The sequence below is a fragment of the Aedes aegypti genome, chromosome 2 (assembly GCF_002204515.2).
Source record: "Aedes aegypti strain LVP_AGWG chromosome 2, AaegL5.0 Primary Assembly, whole genome shotgun sequence".
NCBI lineage: Eukaryota > Metazoa > Arthropoda > Insecta > Diptera > Culicidae > Aedes > Aedes aegypti.
Genome location: NC_035108.1, coordinates 352,325,975 through 352,344,966, shown reverse-complemented (window position 1 = coordinate 352,344,966; position 18,992 = coordinate 352,325,975). Strand labels below are relative to the sequence as shown.

General features: G+C 37.1%; 1 protein-coding gene across 4 annotated transcripts in view; it reads left to right on the top strand.

Moving 5' to 3' along the window:
- LOC5578960 (mitogen-activated protein kinase ERK-A) overlaps positions 1-18,992 on the top strand; it is a 364,872-nt gene that overhangs the window by 305,355 nt on the left and 40,525 nt on the right. For all 4 annotated transcript variants that reach the window (XM_021846321.1, XM_021846320.1, XM_021846318.1 and 1 more), the window contains one exon: positions 16,072-16,182. In XM_021846321.1, the coding sequence (XP_021702013.1) occupies positions 16,117-16,182 (66 nt within the window). In that variant the 5' untranslated portion in view covers positions 16,072-16,116. The remainder of the gene's footprint in view (positions 1-16,071; positions 16,183-18,992) is intronic.

The following is an 18,992-nucleotide window of genomic DNA, read 5'->3' as shown; positions in this document are numbered from 1 at the left end:
CTCAGATGATTCTACGTCGGAAAAGTAAAGGTGCAATCAGTTTTTAACACTTTTAATGTACAAAACTTAAATTTTAGGTCGAAATGAGCTTTTTTAGTCATTGGCACTAAATGAAGTGTGTTTCATCATATTTATTGCACCTAGATTATTCGACACCAGTCAAACATATTTAGCAAGCCGTAATCCGTTAGAGTTCAGAAACCAGTTGAAATGTGACCCATTGGATTCACCAGATGATTCTCTGCCGGAATGGTCTAATCAGAGTAGCATACTTTTAAATATATAAAAACATTTTTGGGACAAAATTGGGCAAAACGAGCTTTTCTAGCTATTGACAGTAAATGAAGTGTGTTCCATCATAGTACCGTCGTGCGGGGTGACATTGGTCCATAAGGGTGACTTTGGGCCAAGATTTTTACAGCAAACTAAAACCAGAATAATGAAAATAATGTAGCAAGCTTCAAGAATACGTTATAAATAGCCACTGGATGGTCATGGATTAGTTTTTTGCCTCCCGTGCTAGTCAAGAGATGCATCGAAAAGGACGGTCAAAGTTACCCCCTAGGACCAATGTCACCCCGCACGGCGGTACCCAGATTATTCTACACTAAAAAAATATATTTAAATTATTTGTTATTTATAAATAACATCATTCGATTCGTTGACGTTTTCTCTGTACTTTCAACCTGCAATCAGCCGCATGAATTAAAAATGGGTAAATATGTTGAAACAGGTTTACTGAACAAAATTGTAGCCCAAACGTTGAAGGTCCTCTATGTGATAATTATTTCCTTTCAAGTGTTATAGTTTTTCTGGAAATATTCATTATATCACTAAATTCGAACTTTTGCTCCACCTTACTCTATAATATTTTCGAGGAGCACTTTAGAAGGTCTTATTGTTTTGTCCGTCACTGTATATTCGTTTTGCTGTGTCATTCTTCTAGGGATTGAATTAGGTATCCAAAGACTGCTTCTGGGAAATTGCGATATGTTGCTTGTTAGAGCTCTTGCAGCCCATCCCTTCTACAGAGAACTGAAAGAAACTAGAGATTTTTCAACCAGTCAAAAGACTACAAGAAACTCAAGTTGTCATCCTGCTTGATAACCGACATGACGTGTGCCACAACACATAAACTTCAACGGAAATGCGTTGTCATGGCTGTTACAGAGCCTCAGCTCGCGTTATGAAGTTGATGCATGAGTTCATTCATTTGAGCGAATTTATAGGCGAAACTCACCAACTTCCCCCACCCACCCATATCGCCGGCGAAAGATTTTCCCCGAATAGCCGAACAGAAATGAACGTCATTCACGTACAGCATGATAACAACTTCGCCGAAAATGATTTTTTCCTCTGCAGAAGTATGGATCTAGTTTTGAACGAAGAGTTGGATGGAGAGACCGAATTGTGGGATCCGGGTTTTTTTCCGTTGCTCCAAAACTGGAGAAAAGTTATTCGTGCCGTGTAATGGCTTCCCGGAATGGCGAGTTGGAGAAGCCTTCCAGTTTAACGACTCATGGCTTGGCACAGTTAAATTGGGATAACAAATAGGGTTCCGATAAAAAGATACTCCAATTAAAATAAAAGTAACACTATTAATAATTGCTATTCTACACTACAATATTGAAGATTTTTTAAAGTTTTACTGATTTATTATTGTGTGAAAATTTACCTATTTTCACCTCTTTGAAGAAGTGACATTAAGTCAAAGGAACTGGAATTAATCCACCCATGGAACAAAAAGAATCGTCTTGCGTCTTCTAATCAAGATTGATACTACTCAGGTATCTAAATTTGTATTTGTATTAATGAACAATTCCAAAAGAACGACATAATATTTTAAAACTTTCTCGTTATGAAAAATATGTCAGAATTTTCGAAAACATCTGAAGTGGGGATGACCCATTTAGCATAACAATGTTTCGCATAAGGACGTTTCGTATAAATAAGTTTGGCATAATTGACGTTTTGCATAAAGCAGTTTCATACAAGAACAGGTCGCATTTTAAGAAGGCATATAATTCTCTTTATGCCAAACGTCCATTATGCGAAACGCCCCCGTCCACCATCTGAGGTAGCTACATGTCATTTGAATAACAATCCAAATTATGACCCTATGTGTGTGGTGATAAAACTTCCGCCCGTAGTTAGAATTTGTATGTTTTTATGTAGCAAAAGCCCTTTATCATTAATTTGACGCGGAACATCAAAGTTCATAGCTTTTATCTCTCTGCCAGCATGTTTTCCAGTCTTAAGTTGCAATAAACTCACTTTGTAGCATTAACGTAGCGCCTTTGTTAAAAAAAAAAAACAAAAAAAACAGCCTGTTATCTTATAAAGTGTTCATCTTGTTGGTGTGCTGCCCTACTGCTGTAACAATTCTGTTATTCTGATTTTATTGCGCAAAATGATGAAATACGTCGGGACGATAAGAACCAGTTATGTATCCGAATTTGTTTTCAAACAGGGCTTTTTCGGGCAACGTCTGATTTGGTATTATTAGACGCCCCAGTTTCACATTATTGTGAAATAAATGAGGCAGCGTGAAATACAGTACATTGGATGATTTAGTTATTCAATAGTTTCCATGTTTGCTAACTAAGTAAATTTCTAACACTAAGATTATCCTCTAGATTTTCTGTTGAGATAATCTATGCAATTTTCGTCTCGACATCTAAATTCACCGATCATCTTACAATCTATATAATTCATATATGTTACAATCTCTAATCTTATCAGTGTGCATTTTTTATTTTGATTTTTAAATTTTGCATTTATTTGGATTTTTATAACTGCAACATTTTAACTTCTTCTGTGGCTTTGTTAATAAAGCGCCGGTTGGTGTACACGAAGTCATGGAATCGAATCCCAGTAGACAGACTAATATGTTTTTTTTCTCAAAGTTTCATCTAAGTTTTTCAAATTACGTAAAGCAGTAAATTTGTAAGTTAATGAAAACCATTTTAACCATTCAATTCCAACTAGAATTTGTTTACTTTGACAGATACGGATTCACTAAACAGCTCGAAGATTTATAATAGTGAATTTGTCTTTATTGAAGAATTGTCCTAGAAACTCTTGTGCAGACTCGATTTGTTTTACAACCATTTGCACATGAAATTATTCGTCCGCATTTGATAATCGCTTGCACGAGTCAAAGAATCAAAGTGACTTGCAAGAATCATTCAAAGTATTCAGCAGCAGTACCACCCAACACTTCATACAAGAAGAATGGTTTTCCAATGAACCACGCACTCAGTGCACGGTCCAACCACTCCCGGATTAAATATGTATTTGAGCATGATTTGATTAGCTTGGCATTTCTCGCAGCATTTGCAGCAGAATCTAATCCCGCACTAAGCCAATCCAATCCAATCGTTGATATGATCCACAGCAAACGCCTAGCTTCGAGCCTTCTTCTTTTCAAGAGGCCTTCCCCATCAATACTCGAAATTCAATTTCCCACAGTAGGTAGTCGTTTCGCTCTTGAACCGAAGCCATCCATCCTCAATGAAAGGCGGAGGCCCAAAGTGATCAATCTCGAGCCACCTCACCTACTCGGGCATATAATCGATAATAATTTGATCTGTTCGGTTAGCTTTTACGTCGCTTTCAACATCGCCGGGTCCACGATTGCCAAACGCAAACAAGGCTTTTGCTGGCTCCGTTCGTAGAAGTCCTCGCAGAAAACATCCTGTTATTTCTGCTGTCATCGCTTGAACACCCGGAACGACCGGGAGAGGATGCACCAGTGGCAGGGCTGGTAGAGGTCTCTGTTTAAAAAATTATTTCTATTGTCACTAATTTCATTTTCTCGTTTTCACCAGTGAATGCTAGTGCAGAAGTCTAGAGGCTCCAAAGAAAGCATCAGAGACTCTCGCGATTATTCTCAAGAATTTATTCTCAAATTTCTCGAAGGAAAGCTCCAGGATTTTTTCTAATGTTTTCTCTAGAGATATCGAAATACTTTCACAGGAACTCCTCCTTTTTTCTGACATAATGTCTCTAAAGTTCCTATTTTTAAGACACTCAGTCATTACCAGCCCTGCAGTAGTGACAACGGAATCGAGCACACAAATCGCAAACGTCGAGTTTCATTCGAATGACGTAGAATTTGCATATTTCGGCTGCATGTTTCTCCCAGTCAGTTCCACACATCATCGTCATCGTCATCCTCATTCTGAGTCCTCATCCTGACAGACGGCAATCCCGGGCATATCGACCCGGGCTCGACCGACATATTGAAATTGAATTGATAGCCCAAACGGGTGGAAAGCAAACTTTGGAATTGAAAAGTCAAGATGGGGACGTAACGCCCAGGATGACGATGGATTACAATGTATACTGAAGCTACAGTTGACCAGGTGAGAGAGAAATTGTGGAACGGTGCAGACAGAAACCTGCAGCTTCTCCGAGTGGAAAAGCTGAACAAACCGAATCTGGGTTCGGGTGCTGATATGGATTATGAGAATTGTGCATATTGAATAAATATTTGGGCTCTAGGATGGATGTTTCCACCAAAAGAACCGAATGCGGTATGACACGTTCGAAATTGGATCGGTTCCGAGTATTGCCGGTACGTATTTAATGTCTAGAGCAGAGGAATCTATTGGATTTGCAACAAAGTACTTCCTTAACTTTATTTCTGTTGTCTTAGCCTCAAAACGTTGTAGAGATTTAGATGGGTTTTATGAATATTTGCTCTTATGATTTCAAATGGGTGTTCTGTTGAATTGCCTTTCCTGGCACTGTAAAGGCGAAGGAACTTGAACTATTGTACTCTGGATAAAATATAAATGTAACATATGAACGATTAGATGCAGATCGTCTTCATGAAATAGAGGAGAAAAGCAAATATTGTTTGAAACGAGCTCACCAAATTACCACATGCCTACATTTAGCATCGTGAGTTAGACTATTCTCAGCCAATTTTTTTAACTACAATTTTTGTTAAACTTCAAATGAAAGCTTTTCTTTCTCTATACAATGCCACTAAGTTTGCTATGTTCCAAGGGATCACCCTTTAGTTTTAGCATAAACTAGCGACCAGTGACATAAAATTGGAATTCTAACGAAGTGTGCCATTTGCGGCCTGGTTTCAGCGAGAATTACTTATATATTATTCAAATATATTCAAAAATCAATACCATTTATTCTATTCATTCTATAAAAATGACGTTGTTTCGTTTAAGGTTAAAATCAAAATCCAGACCACGACTTTAAAGTCAGTGTTGGACATACCACATCCATCAAAAAGTTGTACCGATGGCATATTCCGAGTGTCGAAACCAGCCGGATCATGTTCTAAAACGATGAGAACATCGACCCAAGTGCCTATTCTGCTGCGTTGACGTTATCGCTCCCAATGGAAATTGCGATTGTAAAACTTTTCCGTCTTAAAATACCCACAGAAAAGAAACGCGTCTAATGCGATACCAAACGACGTATATCCTGGCACGGAGCCTTTTTGTCCCACTCCACTTCCAGCTCGAGAGTAACGTTAGCTCATCAAAAGGCACTCGGCGTTCTTCTTTTTTGTTTTTTTTTCGTCTTGCTGCCTGGAGGGTAATTAAGAATGGGGCATGATTACATAAGAGGCAGATCGGATGTGGAAAACGCCGCCCTTAATGATTAGCAGCAGCTCCGTGGGAAACCAGTCAGTGGAAACAAATCGAGGAAATTATATATAAAATTTGCACCTAATTCCGGGGAAATGGTTCGGTGCCTGCGGGGGTTTCAATGTGGTAGAGGAGTGTATCGAAAAGTAGCTGGAAACATTTATAAGAATCTTTGAAATATTGAGTTGAAAAAATTGCATTTTGTATGATTATATTTCAAATACATTCCAAAAATGCCATTTCGTGTAATCTTGTTGTTTTCATATTAAAAATATTTTTCAATATTTTTTTGATTCGGAGATTTGCTGAAAACATTGTTTCAAGAGAATCAACTAAGCTCTGAGATATACCATTTTGAACGTTTGCGACTAATTTACGATACACTCCTTAGGGAAATAATTAAAACAAAAATCAACCAATGACGGGAAACGGCTATATTTGTCGCCGAGAATGGTTTCAGGCGGTGGATTGCGACAGCCAGACCAGACAGACACGTGCCCGCCCAGCCTAAACTGGATTGCTCAGCTCCTATCAGCCCAACACAAAGCAACACCTGCAGCGGACTTTATCTCATTCGTTTCAACGGTTTCGTTTAATTGTAGTGATTAATCATTCACAGGACGTATGAATTCGTGCCTGGAAAATCTGTTTCTGATTACGCTACGGTAAATCAGTTTAGCTGCCAGGGCTGGTAGCAGATCTTTTTTTAGGGATTTGGTCACTATTCCAATACAAGTCTTTAAATTACATTTAATTTACAAGTCTTTAAATTATGGCAAATTTACAGTTTTGTCAGGATTAAACGAGGAAAAATAAGGATTTTTCGTAGTGATTTCTTCTGCAAGACATTTGGGGTCTCCTTCGTGCATCCCTCCTCAAATTCCTCTACTAATTCATCACCAAATCTCTTTAAAACCGTGCAGAATTTTTTTCCATATTTCAAAGGGATGCAGAGTAATTTTTCCAGGATTAACTGCATGAAATTCAACGTTACTTTAGTGGATCTTCCAAAGATTCCAAGAGGAGTACTTCCATGAAAATGCACAAAGGTTCATTCCACAGTTTTTGGAAATAATGGTTTAGGATTTCTTTTTATGAAACCATACAATATTTCTTCCAGGCTATCCAACGTCAATTTTCACAGTTATTCTACAAGCCATTTTCATTAACCCATATCCGCCCAGCGTCCTAAAAATAGGACAGAAGCCCCGAACGCCCAGCGTCCTATAAATAGGACAGTACTTGTAGTGCAAATATCTTGAAAATAAAAAGGTTTAGGAGAAAACTGTCTTCTGCAAAGTTGATCACAGGATTGCTGACTTCCACTTGGTAACTATTTTAATTCAGAATTAACTCACCAGGTGGCGCACAGACGCCGACAAATGTCGCATTAATAAGCAACATATGAAACAACTTTCCAGCGTACAAATATTTGCATCGTTTATATCTCAGTCCAGCTATGAGATACAAAATTGGTGTCTTCGACAAAGTTGAACAACTAAATAATACCTATTCGCATTGAACCTTATAAATTCGGAAAACACTCCCAAGATGGCGCTAGTGAGCCAAAACTTTATTTACTTATATCTTAGCCCAGTTATGAGATACAAAAATGGTATCTTCGACAAAGTTGAACAACTAAATAATACCTATTCGCATAGAACCTTATAAATTATAAATTATAAATTATTATATCTTAGCCCAGTTATGATATACAACGTTGGTGTCTTCGACAAATGTGTTTAACTGAATGAGATCTAGTCACCCGAAAACTTATTAGTTGGGAAAACACTCATTAGATGGCGCTAGTGAGCAGAGATTGTATTTGCTTGTATCTCAGTCCAGTTATTAGATACAAAACTGATGTCTTCGACAAAGTTGATCAATTAAATGAGACATATTCGCCTAAAACCTTTTTAGTTCGTAATACACTCAAAAGATGACGCTAGCGATCAAACATTTTGATTGTTTATATCTCAGTTCAGTGATGAGATACAACATTGGTGTTTTCGACAAATGTGTTCAACTGAATGAGATCTTATCGCCCGAAAACTTATTAGTTCGGAAAACATTCACTAGATTGTGCTAGTGGGCAAATATTGTATTTGCTTGCATCTAAGTTCTGTTATGAGATACAAAATTGTTGTCTTCGACAATGTTGAACAACTAAATGATACTAAGGGGAAGTGGTGGCAAAATGAACAGGGGTGTTAAAATGAACATCGTGCCTTTTACCGATATAAAACAAATTTGATTAAATTTCTATCACGCACGGACGATTTAGAGTATAAATCGGAGTGTTCGAGTTGATACGGAGGTCAATTGAAGTGAAAATATCCTCGAAAACTAAGATTTTAGAAAACCACGTTTTAAAATGATAACTGACGTAACTTTCAGCTCGGAAGTCTTGAGGTTTTTCAGTGAGGTAAATATCGTTATGATATGATGTCAAATCTGATACTTTCAGATTTCTTTTTGAATGGGTTACAGTCATTATCGGATCTATTTTCGGGAATGCAATGAAAATTTTCAAAAATATTTGGTTTGCTTACGTTTTCTGCATGATGTTCATTTTACCACCAACAGCTGTTCATTTTACCCACATAGTGCAGGTAAAATGAACATTTACATCGTTTTTTGCTAGCGATAAAAATTCGCGAAAATTTAGCTTTTTCAGTCTGAATTCGTGTCTCTGCTATAGATAACATCCCTATCTTTGATGTTGTGCGATAGAATCATACAAATTCCTCGTTTTTCTATCATAAACAAGATGATATCCTTAAGGTGTTCATTTTACCACCCCTTCCCCTAGTCACATAAAACCTTATAACACTCACAAGATGGCGCTAGTGGGCAAAGATTTTATTTGCTAATAACACAGTCAAGTGATTAGATACAAAGTTTGTGTCATGGACAATGTTGAACAACTAAATGAATCCTATTCGCCTAAAACCATATCAGTTCGGAAAACACTCACAAGGTCACAAGGGCTAGTGGCCAAATATTTTATTTTGTTTATAACAGTCCAACGATGAGACTGGAAAAAATCGAACTCTCGAAATTGGTATCTTCGACAAAAGTGTTCAACTATATAGGATTTTTTCGACCAGAAACAGTAGTTTGGAAAATTCTCCCAAGGTGGCGCTAGTAGACAAACTTATTATTTGCTTTAATCTCAATCTAGAGATTGGATACGAAGTTAGTGTTTTTGACAAAGTTGAACTGAATGAGACCTATTCGCCTAGAAACTTATACTTCGGAAATCACCTAAATGGCACTACTGGGCACACATTTTATTCGCTTATATATCAGCCCGCTGATTAAATCCAAAGAAAACTATTCACCCAAAACCTTCTTAGTTCTTCTTAGTCATTCTCATAATTGAAGTCCAGTGATGTAAAATTTGGTATCTTCGAAAACGATGATCAACTAAAGGAGATATTTTCGCAAAAAAAAAACATATTAGCTGGGAATTGCTATTATGTGCGAAGCATCAAGGAAACAACCTGAAACAACCAATAAGAAATTGGTCTGCCTAGATCAAATCAATGTATACTTACTATCGATTCGAGCAACAATCGATTCGAGCAACAATATTTCGGATGCAATGCTCCTTACATTTTTAGATGAACCTTGACACCATTTAGATCTTTTGATCTTTTGAAGGTAGTGAAGAACGAAAAAACCGACAAATTGACTTATCCATCCATGAACTGAACCCCAAGGGTGAAGGGCAGCTGTCAAATGAGAGTAAAATTGAATAGCCGCCAACCTAAGTCCAGAACCAGTTTTATGACTTAAACGTGGAAAAGTAAAAATTATTATTCGCAAAATTACAGGTAATAAATGCGCTTGAAAGATATTGTTTACAAGCAGTTATTTAGTACGCGCTACTGCAGTGCGTTGTTGCCAATTTAATCAGAAAATTCTACTAAATTCCTAAAATGAATGTTTTCGAGAAAATTGATTACGCCTTCATCATTGTTTGGTCGTAGTTTTGTATGGTTGTTTACTTTTTAGAACCAGCGACGCGTTGAGGTAGCAGTAAAGAGCCTTCCTTGCTGAACTCACTCGGACCAAGAATTGTGACATTTGAGCGGGCACGCTTCAGTATGCTCCCCAGGTATTCTGGCCAGCTCTAATGTCAAAAATCTTGGACCGCGTGGATTCGGTTCTATCGGTGAATAATACTATATGAATCAGTGATGTAGTAACTTCAACGTTATAGCCGAATAATGTTGGCTTCAAATATTCACGTCTGTAAAGCATGTAATAGTTGGAGTCCAATATTTGACTGTCATTGGACTGAAGGACTAACATTTAATCAGCACTAACGAAATTCTGATATTGCCAAATATATATTTCGATCACTGTCAGATCCGAGTCACATTGTGTACTAATAACTTGACCCAGAAAAAATATTTTGATAGTTATGTTTCCATTATCAGCTGGCAAGTTTTATATAATCTTTTTGAAGACTATTCTGAAACATCTGTAGGTTTTTTCTAAATCAAAATATTTGATGTAAGATTTTATTTTGTTTTTGGTATAAATGGCTTAAGTGTGCATAATTGTACATGTACATGTATGGAAATGTATGTATGTCTGTATCTTACTTACGTGGTAGAGCAGAACATTGAATTGAAGTCACTAAATGATTAAGTTCTGGCATGCACCTTTCGCCTCTGAAATTTTTATTCTTTATGTTGCAATTTCTTTATCAGGGTGCGTTCATAAATTACGTCACGTAAAGTTTTGCCATATTCATCCTCCTCAATTTTCCTCTGTTTCACACTTTTTGTATGGATTCCAATTTTTATATGGGTAGTCACGTTTCATTATAGCCCCCTCCTTCCTCTTCTGTACGTGGCGTAATTTATGAAATACCCCTCACAAGCAGTTTTTTCTAACTTGTTTACATTGTAATGGGTCGAACTGCATGAAAATATATTTGATTAATCTCGAAAATAAACTTATAGAATAGCTAGATATGGACGACACACTTTCAAGAATTTTTTCGGATCCTCACCATAGACTTGACATTTTTTGGTGAAATAAGGTTTAATTTATGGGAATACGACTATGAATAACAAAAACGGAGCTGAATTTCAATTGTGAGATACCTTGGGCGCTAACGGGTTAAGATTCACTGGAATTGCTCCAGTTTCTCACATAAATTGCACCAAAAATTTCTTCAGGGATTATTCCAGGAAATCTATTTGGAGCTCTTTCAGAAACTCCAAAATAAATTCGCCCAGGCCTTCCTTATTAAGTTTCCCCACAATTTTCTGGAGGTATTTATTCCTCATAACATTTCTCGTGCGATTTCTCAAGTGAAAATCCATGGATTACTTTAAAATTCAATTAATTGTTTCATCTCAGCAAATACTCCGATGCTTCCTTCGAAAATTACTTCAAAGATTCCGTCCTATGATTTTCAAAGATTCAAGGAGTCATTCCAGAAAATCATGCTGGATATTATTCAGCGATTCGATTTGATTGATTGATTTGTTTCTGTTTTCAAAAACTATTTTAGCAATATTTCTGAAAAAAACACTAACATTCCTCCAGCAACCCAAAAGTTCTTTTGATTCTAGCAGGAGTTCATCGGAAATTTCTGCAGAAGTTTCTTAAGAAATTACTGTACGATTTGTTTTAGAACTAGCTCCTAGTTTTTTATGAGCTTCTTCAATAATTTGAGAATTTTTCTTGAACAATTACTCGAAGATTTTTTGGACGAAGAAAGTCTGGAGGAATTTCTGTAGTACTTCTAGAGAAATGTCTGTAAGATAATTTTGTATAAAATCTAAGGAATCGTAGGAATCGAGTAGGCCGTTAGTCCGAATGCCGTTAGGCCGAAGGCCATTGAGCCGAATGACTTTAGGCCGAGAAGGTTTTTAGGCCCAAATAACATTTGACTAGTTAAGGTGAACAAAATACTCTACTGTTCTATTAGTGTTCCTTCTTTAAAACAAATACTGTTTTTTCTAGTTATATTTCACAGCTTCAAAACAATACAGATATCCTTGACCAAACTTCTAACAACACATTCGGCCTAAAATTTCATTCAGCATTACGACCCCTCAGAACCACACTGCGCAACACGGTTTTGTCTCCTGAACCAAAATACCGCTATTTACATAATTGCTGAATCCATTGCCGTTTTCAGAAATATCATAGCACATTTAGTTTATGAGATATTGGCTGTTGAAAATGCTAAATTTGACTATTTCAGCCAACTTGCATGCAAGATAGCCAGATTGCATGGCAATTTATTTGCTTCATTTGCCAAAGAATTCAAACTTCATGTGTATAACAATACTTATCAACAAAGTTCATAATATTTCCGATGCCTCAAAGTTATTTTGTGTTGGTTTAGAAATGTATTGTATTTTGCCATATTAGAGAAACGAAGAATTTTGTGACTCCATGCAAGCAAGTTGAAAAAGTCGATTCAATCTCAATTTATTCGTGTAATTACAATCGAATTACATCTGAAATGAAAGTGTAAGTCCTGTTTTGCATGCTTGGTGGATTAGATCATTGAATTTTCTTATGAAACATTGTTTGAGTTTTATTAAACATCATTAATATAATACAACTTTGGCGACCTGTAGCTAAAAATTGTGAAGTACTGCAACATTTCTGAGAATGGCATCAAATTCAGCAGCCTCAAATCCACTAGAGACGCATAATTTTATCCTTGAGACACACAAAGATGTAATTTTTGTTTCGCTGTGTTATCAACAATTTTCAGCCTAATGACCCTTTCGGTCTAACCTTTTCGGCTTGATAGCCTTCGGCCCAACGGCATAGAACCCAAGAAAGCATCACCTTTCGAAAGAGCCATAGAGAGCTTCAATTATGCAGTTGTGTTCACAATAATAGTAGTGAAACGTGATTTTCATACAAACTGCTCAACTTTGGCATACTGTAACTTTGTTTTCACAAGAGCAATCGGCATGAAATTTTGGGCAGCGAACTACAAATATACTCAATTGCATTATCATAAAATTTAAAAATTTTCACACTACCGGCTAAAAAGTTAAGCACCAAGTGAAATCGTTCAAAATAATAGTAGTTTTAATAGTTTAAATATCTACTATATTTTGAGTGTTTGAATATTTCTTTACTCATCGTTTCAACCATTTCCACCCAAGCTATAAATGTATAAACAAGCCATTGTTTTACAAAATTGTTGCTGAACAAAAATTTACAAAAGAAAAACTACTATTATTTTGAGCGATTTCACCTGGTGCTTAATTTTTTAACCAGGAGTGTGAAAATTTTCAAATTTTATGATAATGAAATTGAGTATACTTGTAGTTCACTGCCAAAATTTCATGCCGATTGCTCTTGTGAAAACAAAGTTTCAGCATGCCAAAGTTGAGCATTTTGTATGAAAATCGCCTTTCACTACTATTATTTTGAACACTTAGATCTCTGCACGAGTTTCCTTAGAGATTCCTACACCAATTCTCACAGAAATGCGTCCTGACATTTTTCAAGACACGTTTTGATGAATTTCATCAGGATTTGCTGTAGATTCTAGATTCCAGTACTATTATCTTACTGTATTCACAGGGATTCATCAAAAAAATTTCCAGCAACTATCGCAAGATTTTTCATCGATTTCTCATGTTCTAGGAGGTTTACCAAATCCACAACTGGAACCTTTGTGGATCTAATAGAAATGGAGAAATCAGTGGTTTCAGGAAATTTTACAAGAATGCCCTGAGAAGTTTCTATGCCGATTTTTATAATTATTTTTCCAGTTATTTCGGTATGGATGCCATTGAAAATTTATCCAGAGCTTCTCTCTGGTATTCCTCCAGTATATCTATTTAGAGTACTTCCATGGACTCCTCAATAAGTTTGACCAATGATTCGTTATCGAGTCCCTCTAGAAGTATCCGTAAAAGTTGATTTTTCTCAAACGACGTGTAGTGATAAGCTTCACATCAGTATACCATCAATTTCTTTATAAAGATATTTGTATGAAGATCTGAAACATCCGTAAAAATGGACATATGCTGACAATTTCTTCTAAAAATTGCGTTCGTGGTTTCAGAATCGTATCAATGTCGTCACCGTAGCCTGGTTTTGAATGGCCACCTCGTGGTTCTTCTGATGATCAAGAAAATCCGCTTGGCAGAAATCGCAGCTCTGTGAGTCAATTGTCAGCATTTGTCCATTTTAACGGATGTTTCGGATCTTTCGCTAAGCTCTACGGCGAACCCAGTATCCAGAAGATTGCGAAAGCCGGAAGGGTGCGCTGGGCAGGGCATGTTGCAAGACTACCGGACAACAATCCTGCAAAGATGGTGTTCGCGTCGAATCCGGTTGGCACAAGAACGCGGGGAGCATAGCGAGCGAGGTGGCATGATCAGGTGCAACAAGATCTGGAGAACGTGGGCCAAAATCGAAGTTGGAGAGACACAGCCATGGACCGAATTGATGTAACATCAACTAAATAAATAGATTGTTCGAAAAAAAATCCCAGCTCACTAGGTCATATATGACATATCTGTTTTAACGTATGTTCCGGATCTTGCGGAGGACAAAGAGATGGCCATTCGAGATCATACCTAGAAAAAAAAAGATATACTGAATTGAAGCTCATCACTGCACGTCGTTTGAGAAAAATCCCAGCTCAATTTTCAGGATATGCCCACTTCTACGGTTGTTCCACATTTCCCTGAGGACCAAAACGTGGCCTTTCGAGACCATACCAAGAAAACGATGACATATAAAGCTCATCACTGCATCACTGCTCATCGATTTTTTACCCGGAGAACACCGGAATAACTCCGGCCATCGGGAATAAATTGGTCCACTTGTGCCCAGCATATGAATGGATTGCATTTAGTGAAAACCAAGGTAAATTCGTTGAATTGAACGTTCACAATCATAATTTGAAAAAAAAATCGTAACCCGGTCGAATACGGGTTAAAGAAAATCCTGAACGACAATTTTGTAGGAAAACGTTTGTCTTAAGCAACGTCTGGCGAAAATAATTGTTTCAAATATTGAAGACGTCCACAACGGAAATCTTGGACGGAATCCTAGGGAAATTTATGGAATAATTACTCGAGGAATTCTTAAAACTTCTTTTAGAAATTTCTGAAAGAATTGAAGTGATTGATGGAAGAAATTTAGACCGAAATTCATGAACTTCTGAAGAAATCTTCAGAATGCTATCCAAAGGAAACTTTGAGAAAACACATTAATTTATTTGCTGATTAAATTTCTGGAGAAAATAATAAAAAGCCATTCTGTAATATGAACAGTAACAATTATCGCAATGTCACAAGAAACCACAAAAAAATATCAGAAATATCCTTAGAGTGTCTGGTCGGATTCTCTGAGGAGTCTTCATGAAAACTTCTATCTCTTGATTCCTGTTTCTGATATCTTTGTGTGTTTTTGTTTCATGTTCGGTCTCTTTTTTGTTTCATATTTGGTTTCTTTTTGTTTGGGAAATCCGTTGCATGCTCCTGTTTGGTGTCTGCGACGGTATCAAGACCAATCGTGTTCGGTTCGCGTGGTGCCAGTTCGAAAAGACATTCATGTTCAGTCGAGGATGGAACTGGTGAGCTCGTTTCATGCTTTTAAACAAATTATGGATGGTTCGTCATGTCGACATAAACCCTTATTCCGGTTTCATATAGTTTTAATATACCTTTCATTTTCGTCATTACTAAAAATAACCTTTGAATAGTTGGACATTATGGATGCCGACGTACTTGTTTATACTTCTTCTAGTCTAGCTTTATATTTTCACCGCGAGATAAAAATTCAAAACTAGTTTTATGTAAGAGTTGTATTTTTCCTTTTCATCCGAGGATCGCATCACCGACCAAAGGTCATGACTCTCAGATCTTTATCGTCCCTCACTAATCAACACCCTTCCAGTGGAGATTGTGGAAATGTAGAGGTATTCTCGGTCCCTAGAAGCAACAATTACCCACTAACATTCCTTCCCCATCCCAACTGACTGTAAGGACTTGGCCCCGTTGTTGATAAATAATATGAGAGCTGCCAGAATGAGCACTTTGAGAGTAAACGGAAAGCCCCATCCCTTATTCATTTGGATCGAAGTGCAATTCTTACCAGTTCCGATCAATCACGAAGTACAGTCAGTACAGTCAGTATATGCATTGCTATTCTACGGGTCATGTTTTGTCTCTTTCTGTATTGTCATTTTTTTTTTTTCTAAAGTTCCTATTTTTAAGACACTAGGTCGCTACCAGCCCTGTGTTTTATTCTATAGTCTGTACTCTGTACACACCACCATGCGGCTCCATGGGAAAGTCGTTCCCCTGAAAGCACTGTTATATTCATACAGCTTCAGCGTGCACAAAAGCCAAAAACTTTCTGAAAAACGAAAAAAGAAAACTTCCTGAATACTAATTCCTGCGTTTGGTTTCTTCTCCTCTTTCTTCCACAGATCATAGACATAAGAGATATCCTGCGGGTGCCTAGTATAGAACAGATGAAAGATGTATATATTGTTCAGTGTTTAATGGAGACTGATCTATACAAACTGCTGAAAACACAGGTGAGTGTCGGGGGTGGTGTAGAGGGAAGGGAGATGGCCCAAAGAAAACTTCACCCCTTTTTCTTGCTTCGACTCATTTCCTAAACATCCCCAAGCCTGGGAAACATCGGTGTAGACAGGATTTACATCAGAGGGTGGGGGTCCTGCGACCCCATTTTTCAATCACGACTTTAATGCTAACTTGCGTAACTGACATCTCACGCATGAAAAACTTCAATCGTGTGCCATGAGAATTTGAGTTTCTCACAACAGTGCCAAAAACTTCGTCGTCGACATCATCGTGGCGCAATTAATTTATTAATATGAGTGCAAAAGACAACAAGTTTATTTCCTGTAGCGATTTTTTTATTGCACCAGGGTTTTCATGCTACCCTTCTGCTACGCTATGGCAACACCCATGCCGAGGAGACCGTTCCAGTCTGTTGTTTTTGCTTTCGTTTTACCCTTCTATTGTTTTCCTTGAATTTTCCTCGATATCAAAGTCCCGTCGCTTTGCAACACCACCCCAAGAGCCAAAGAGTTCGTGTGTTTGTGTGCCGCCCGTAGGAAAAATGGAAATTTCAAAAAAGCTCGTCGCTTGCATTGTTGCTTCCCTTGCTCTGTTTTGCTGGAAACAAAAGCAAGTGGAAATTTTTTGAATTATTCATCGGCATCGGGGCTCCCCTTTCTAGTGTTGGTAGAAAGCATCCAGCCGGCAACAGCAACAGCATTGCTCTCTGTTTCTCTCTGCAAGATGAAATGAAAACAAAGTTTGCTATATTTTTGTGTGCTTCTTTGCCTTTCGTGATGGCTTTCTTCGCGAAGGGGCTACGGGCTGGAGAAAAATCACAAGAAAGAACCTAATAAGAGGCATAATTTTATATGGTTATTCTGGAACGTTTGTTCAAGACTGTAGCCAGATGACTGGATGTTTTCCACGAAGGCCTATGTTTTGATTTATTCCTGATCGAGCTGACATATTATTTTACACTGAGAAAGTTTTTGGTCAGGAAGGTTTACAACCCAATATCTGATAAGACAGCTCCAAAATTTGGGAAAATATATTCGTATGTAATTATTTGTTGGTTTCTACAATAACTGCTCTACTGATAGCATAATTTTCTCACCTACTTTCTTTTCGATTTTCTTATCAGTATCAAGCCCTTTCTTAAGTCTCTTGAAGAATTGAATTCGATGATTCCAACAGAATCACTAAAATAAGAATTACTCTACTTTCACACGTTCGTTTCTAGTGAGTTCATGTTCCTTCGGGAAATTTCCCGAAATTTCTTTCGGGAATTCTTCCACGAAATCTTTCATGAGATTATTCTGGACTTTCTACAAAAAAATAAATTTGAGACATCTCTAGGAAATTTGTCTAGGATTTCTTCACGAATTTATTTCAGGATTTCTGCAGAAGATAGTCTTAAAATTTACCAGGAACTTGTTACGGTACTACCAAATAAAGCACTTCTAAAATTCTCCGCAAAGTTCTATTTAAAATTTTGAAATTGTTCCAGCTGCAATTCTTCAAGGAGTGATATAAAAAATTCTTCCTGTAAGTTCTACTTTAGTTTTTTCTTGGAATTCCTTCCTTCGAAGTGTACCTTCAGGACGTTCCGAATTGTTAAAGTAATCCTGAAATTCTGTATGAAAACCATCAGCACCTTGGAATTCCTATCGAGGTTTGATTACAAATTTCTTCACGGATATATCCAACGATGCCTTTAAGAAACAAACCAAGGATTATTTTCAGATTCATTCAGAGATTCCTCTCGGAACTCCAGCAAGGATTCCTTAAACATTTTCTCCATGTATTTTCAAGAAATCATTTGAGGCAATTTCGATCTGTTTCCTCCAGATTTATTTTATCAGCGATTTCTTTCGAAATTCGTACAACAATTTCCATAGGGACTTCTCTAGGTATAATACAAATGATTCATCTTTTTGTACAGATAAGAGATAAAAATAAAAGCTCGTTAGCTTAAGCCGGATTTAAGAATAAAACTGTTCCGAGGACCCTTTTAGGGCTTTCTCCAGAATTGCCCTAGGAACTGTTCCAGATTGCAGCGAGTTTTCCTTCCTTCTTGCAAAAATAAAATCTAGATGTGATTTTCCAACGAGTTCTAGCTTTAATTTCTCAGGGAAACTCTTTAATAACATCTTGTATGATATACTTCTGGAATATCTGGAAGAGTCACATCTGGGGGTCATTTATTTGAAATTTTTGTAAAAGTTCAATTGAAATTTTCCATGAGGAGCTTCAATCAATGATTCTTCCAGGACATTTATAAAATTCTTCATACAATACTTAAAAAAGCATATTTGAGAATTATTTCAGGTATGTCCTGAGTAAGCCACTCCAGGAGCCTAATGAAGATATGATTGTGCAGGAATTGTCCAGTAATAATTTCTATAGACACATTCCAGCGTAACGCGACACCACGAGGAACCGATTTTCATTAGCAAATGAGGCCTGTTCTCGGAAATATGCCTTGTGACCATGTAACTACTACTACAATGTACTCGATGTTGTGACATTCATTTTGAAACTTAACACTGTATATATGGTAACGAAAAGCAGTTGCTTTTCGTAACGCGACACCATCGCTGAAATGCACTTTTTCAAACATCAGTCCACAATCGCTTATATCTGCTCTGCTATAAATTTTAGAATCCGGGTTTGTTCTAGGCAATCCTTCTATGTATTGATTAATACCAGAAAATGACTTCAAACTGGAAGACGATATTGAATAATTACAGAATCTCATTGATTTAATTTTATGAGCGCCGCGTTACGCTTAACTTCCAACAGGGTTCTGCAAATGGTG